At 34.9% G+C, this 6,000-nt stretch overlaps 1 protein-coding gene across 5 annotated transcripts in view; it reads left to right on the forward strand.

Annotated features, from left to right (window-relative positions):
- The window catches only part of PPIG (peptidylprolyl isomerase G), a 40,781-nt gene extending 35,589 nt beyond the window's left edge, over positions 1–5,192 (forward strand). For all 5 annotated transcript variants that reach the window (XM_042949052.1, XM_042949049.1, XM_042949053.1 and 2 more), the window contains 3 exons: positions 984–1,071; positions 3,531–3,667; positions 3,856–5,192. In XM_042949052.1, coding sequence (XP_042804986.1) covers positions 984–1,071; positions 3,531–3,667; positions 3,856–4,966 — 1,336 coding nt within the window. In that variant the 3' untranslated portion in view covers positions 4,967–5,192. The remainder of the gene's footprint in view (positions 1–983; positions 1,072–3,530; positions 3,668–3,855) is intronic.
- The last annotated feature ends 808 nt before the right edge of the window (positions 5,193–6,000 follow it).

The following is a 6,000-nucleotide window of genomic DNA, read 5'->3' on the forward strand; positions in this document are numbered from 1 at the left end:
CTTGATGGATTGGATTGAGTTAATTTTTCCTCAAGTGTTAAGAAAGAATATTTTTAAGGAAACAAATATTGCTGAGAAAATGTTTGAACTACTTTACAGTCAACTTTTCAAAACATAACTTATATGTGTATTGTTTATGCTAATTAAATATTAACTCATTATTTTTTGAAAACAGTTTTCCCTTTTTGATGTAAACTGTGGTACTAAACCATGGTGTAAACGTTTTGTTAATTCACATCAGCTTGTGTCTGCTTACTTCTCATTAATTACTCTTCTCTGTAGTTCTTTTAACAGTGAACAAATGCTTAAGGGATTATAAGCTACTTTGGAATAAGATAGTTTTAAAATTGTTCTCTCAGTGGCATCCAACCAATGCTGAGCTATATGAACTCTTGTGTTGATTTTCCTTAACACTGTCAAGTTTTTTTTTTTTTTTTTTTTTTTAACGTTTATTTATTTTTGAGACAGAGAGAGACAGAGCATGAACGGGGGAGGGGCAGAGAGAGAGGGAGACACAGAATCGGAAGCAGGCTCCAGGCTCTGAGCCATCAGCCCAGAGCCCGACGCGGGGCTCGAACTCACGGACCGTGAGATCGTGACCTGAGCTGAAGTCGGACGCTTAACCGACTGAGCCACCCAGGCGTCCCCTGTCAAGTTTATTTCATCTTAAAAATGGTTATATAGCAGTGTTCCTCAGCACACAGCTGGCATTTGCGGGCAGAATAGTTAGTTCTTCATCCTCGTGCACTATAAGACTTTAGCATTCCTGACTCGTGGCTCTAAGTACCAGTAGCACTCTCTAGTCATTGACAGTTGAAAAATGCTCCCATACTTTTCCAGATACCTACTAGGAATTGATAACATTCCTGGTTGAGAACTACTGATTTTTAAGTTTTTAAATTAGTTTAGATCCATAAAGCCAAATTTTCTAGATTCATTTTTATAAAATTGTATGTTTTAATTTTTCCCTTGCTTCCTTCTAGTAATCCACCTAACTCCCAGCCTGCTTCATACCAGAGGCGACTTTTAGTTACTAGGTCTGGCAGGAAAATTAAAGGAAGAGGACCAAGGGTAGGTGATTCTTTTCCCAAAAATCTTGATAATATTGGCATTTATCATAATCTTCGAGTGTTTCTTAAATACTGTTTTGTACATAAGTAACTAAAATTTAGAGTAGATATGGATATTCAATTATATATTATCTTTTTATAGTAACTTCTTTATATTGGTATTTCTAAACTGAAAATGCATGGGATATTAGTAGATTTTACATGTACACAGTGTAAAATGAAGTCAGTGTTTTGTGCCCCCATGTTACTTCCTGACCACTGTATTGCTAATCTTGTTAAAAATTCATAAAAATTAACCTGGTTCTTATATCTCATTCTCTTTCTCTTTACTGGATTCTCCCTATCAGAATTTAAATATCTTGTGCTTTCAAAACTTTTTAGAAACCGAGCTATACTTGGTTTATTATTTCTTCACTTCCTACTCATTTCCTGCTTCCTAAACTGTTTCAGTTTGTCTTCTACTGTTCTGTTGAAAATAGCACTTGCTATATGGTCAGCTACATGTCACAAAATCCAGCGAGTCCTTTCAGTCTTTGTCTTACTTAATCTCCCTCCTTGTAATACTCTTGCCCTTTGCTTCCATCATATTTTCTTTCTGTCTCTGGCCAGTCTGTTTTGAATTTCCAATGCCAGTTCATACTTCAGTAGCTAGCCTTTAATAGTGTAGTATCATGGGTTCCAACTCTTTTCGTTGTGCACCTGCTCCTTGGTGGTCTCATCGCTCTCATGGCTTCAGTGGCTACCATATATTGATAATTCTCATTTGCTCTTCTGGTACCAGGGTTTATCTGACAGCTGGCGAGTTGCCTCACAGACACCTCAAACTCTGCATATATAATCCTGAGCATAAGCAGTTCCTCTTTAGGCGTAATTCTCCCTTAGGTTCGTGTTCCGGGTGACAGATACCACCTCCTGTGTAGTTACTTAAAGCCCAAGAATGATTTCATTTCTCTGCTGTCCATCACCAAATCCTGTCAGTTCAACCTTCTCAATACTTTGAAATCCATCTGTTTCTCTCAAGCTCTACTCCCACACCTTAATTTAGTTTACCTTTGTATATTCTCTGAACTGTAAGTGGCCTTCTAACTGTTCTCATGGCAGCTCTCAAACTTTCTTTTGTCTTAGGGTCTTGGACCCAAAGATTTTGTAATGTGGATTATATCTATCTATATTTACTGTTTTAGAAATTAAAACCAAGAACTATTAAAAATGTAGAAATGTATAAGCACACATATCATTAGCAATGAAAGCAAAGATACTAAAATGTCGGGTAGTCTGGAAAACTCCCCCGTACGATAATGAAAGAACGAAAGTGAAAAAGGCAAGTAACATGATTCACTGATGAAAATAGTTTTGACTTCACAGATCCCCTGAGTCTTGGGATCCCTAGATCACATTTGGAGAATCATTGATAACAATTCTTTATCTAAACAGCATCCAGAATAGTCATTTAAAAATGAAAATCTGATTATATCACTCCTTTGCCATTGATCTCAGGGTAAATCTGCAATTTTTACCATGGCCTATGAGACCTCACAAAATCTAGCCCTTGCTTACCTTATCAGTGCTCTCGAGTACTACTTTCCCTTACAGTTTTTATCTTCAGCCATACTGATCTATCTTGTGATCATTTCTAACAAATGCTATTTTTCCTGTCTCAGAACCTTCAAATATCATATTTTTCATGCTTCACATGTTCTTCCTTACCCATCCATTCTCATTTTTACTTCCTTTTCATTACCCTTGCCTTTGTAACTTCTCATACCTCATACATGTTAGTTTTCAGCTTTTTAAGTTATATTTAACTTTCTCTGTACTAAGCCAGATCTCTCTGTTACATATTCTGTGAGCACCTTGTACTTCTTTTACACTGATTCTAATTATAGCTGCATTTATGCTTATTAGTATCTGTGATTATATATCTGTCTGTGGGTTTCCTAGCCTTGTAGAATACAACTTCTAAAAGACCAAAATCCAGATATGTCTTGGCTCACTAAAGTTTCCTCAATACATGGTAGAGCAGTTGGCCATTCTAAGAGCTGAGTACATATTGGTGGAATAAATGAACATCAGTGCATTTACTCAGTTTTTCTCATAATATGGGAAATGTTTGCTTTGACACATCAAGAATATATATTTCCAAATTGGAACTTGGCAACTTGTAAGGGTTCTACTTGATAGTAGTATCACTTAAATAGGACAGTTCTACAGAGAGGACGTAAGTGGCTAGAGTTTGTGTGGCTAATGCTTTTTATTGGGAATTTACAGTGTGAGTGTCTGTTTAAAGTATTTTCACCTCAACTGGTTTCATACCTGAAAATTAGGAAATTTTAGTTATTATAGAGGGTATAAGAAATACCAGACATTTTACTTGAACCTAGAAATGTATATACTTCAGGTATTATTGCAGTGCTTTTATATTTTTATATGTTAATTTTTTTCCCTTTTTATTTTCTTAAGCGTTACCGAACTCCTTCTAGATCCAGATCAAGGGATCGTTTCAGACGTAGTGAGACTCCTCCACATTGGAGGCAAGAGATGCAGAGAGCACAAAGGATGAGGGTATCAAGTGGTGAAAGATGGATCAAAGGGGATAAGTAAGATTTAACTATATTATTTCAAATGTAGTGACAAGTATTTTTTTACTCTTATGCATAAAGTTTTACTTATAGCCATTTCATTTATTTCTGAATATTTAAAGGAAAATAGAATACCATTTTAGCTAATAATGGACACCATCCCTTTTCTAATAAAACTTCCAAAAAACTTTTTTTCTCATTTTTAGGAGTGAATTAAATGAACTAAAAGAAAATCAAAGAAGCCCAGTTAGAGTAAAAGAGAAAAAAATAACTGATCACAGGCATGTGTCTGAGAGTCCAAGCAGAAAAAATGAAAAGGAAAAGAAAGTTAAAGACCATAAATCTAACAGTAAGGAGAGAGACATCAGAAGAAATTCAGAAAAAGATGATAAATATAATAAAAACAAAGTGAAGAAACGGGCCAAATCTAAAAGTAGGAGTAAGAGCAAAGAGAAATCAAAGAGTAAAGAAAGAGACACAAAATATAATAGACATGAAGAAAAGAGGATGAGGTCAAGGAGTAAAGAAAGGGATCATGAGATTGTTAAAGAAAAAGAAAAGTGTGATTCTAAAGGAAAAGATCAGGAAAGAAGTAGAAGTAAAGAGAAATCTAAACAGTTAGAATCAAAAAGTAATGAGCATGATCATAATAAAAGTAAGGAAAAAGATAGACGTGCACAGTCTAGGAGTAGAGAACGTGATGTCACTAAAGGCAAACACAGTTACAATAGTAGAACAAGAGACCGAAGCAGAAGTAGGGACAGGAGCAGAAGAGTGCGATCTAGAAGCCATGACCGAGATCGCAGCAGGAGCAAGGAGTACCATAGATACAGGGAGCAAGAGTACAGGAGAAGAGGAAGGTCCCGAAGCCGAGAGAGAAGAGCAACACCAGGAAGATCGAGAAGTAAAGATAGGAGGAGGAGGAGGAGAGATTCACGGAGTTCAGAGAGAGAAGAAAGTCAAAGCAGAAACAAAGAAAAATATAGAAACCAAGAAAGTAAAAGTTCACACAGAAAAGAAAATTCTGAGGGTGAGAAGAGAATGTACTCTAAAAATCGTGATCATAATAGCTCAAATAATAATAGGGAAAAAAAGGCTGATAGAGATCAAAGTCCATTCTCAAAAATAAAACACAGTAGTCAGGACAATGAATTAAAGTTCTCCACATTGAAAAATAAGGAGGATGAGAAGACCAGGTCCTCAGTGGAAAAAGAAAACCAAAAATCAAAGAGTCAAGAAAATGACCACATACATGATAAAAATAAAAAATTTGATCATGAATCAAGCCCTGGAACAGATGAAGATAAAAGTGGATGAGTGAGTTGTGTAAACTTATTTCCATTCTGTCTGAAATTTTAAGTTTTAAAGACTTGCTGATGAATCTCCTTTATGTTGTTTCCCTCTTTTCATTGTTTTTGGGTTTTATGTTTGTCTTTTTTTTTTTTTTTTTTAATGTGGACTTTATTGAGTTGATCTTTTGATAATCTGCAACCTGGATAATTTGTACTGCTAAAGTTTTAATAAACTTGAAATGAGAAAAACATTTTGGTGTAATACTGTGTGCTGTGTTTAACTATTTCATGTATGCATTTTTGTGTTGCAACAATCAGCCAATAATAGCAAATACGCTTTTCTACATCCCAGTTTGTGTGATCAGCCAGTTCAAAACAAGGGTAACTGATTGTTGGAATACATTGTTACATAAGCTTGTGTTTCTCATGTTTAAAGTAACTTTAGAAGCCACTAGATAGAAGAAATCTTGTGTAGATTTTCTGACTGCATTTGTAATAGAGGCTTGCAGCAGCACAACAGCTTTTAATTACACAGAAAAGCAGGATCCTAATAACTTGAGATCTTAAGTCATCACTTTGGATTTTTTAGTGATTTGTGCTTTAAAATATTTATATTGCACTTCCTATGTTCTTCTTAATTTCATTCATAGCTTGATTCATACTAATATTTTTCCTACCAAGTTTTGTTTTACTGAACTGTCTACAAAAATAGTTGAGTACTTTTTTTCAGTTGATGTACTGATTGAGTTTGACTTGCTGTTATACAGCATTTGACAAGAACTTACCTTAGAAGATGAGATTGTAATTCTCAATTGTATGTTGCTTTTGATCTGAAGAGATGAAACTTTTGCTTTGGGGAACGTTGTTTTATTTTTATTATCATTACCCTTCTCTAAAATGAAGATACTTTACTCACTAAAATATACCACTTGTGCAGGTCTTTAAGTTAGACAGATTCTAAAAATTGTTAGTATTGACATATTAACTTCCAAGATTTCTCTTTTGGCCACTGATCTATATAGAGTTGAGTGATATCTCTGCATGGTTGTTGTTTTGGTT

Source organism: Panthera leo, chromosome C1 (assembly GCF_018350215.1).
Source record: "Panthera leo isolate Ple1 chromosome C1, P.leo_Ple1_pat1.1, whole genome shotgun sequence".
Taxonomy (NCBI): Eukaryota; Metazoa; Chordata; class Mammalia; order Carnivora; family Felidae; genus Panthera; species Panthera leo.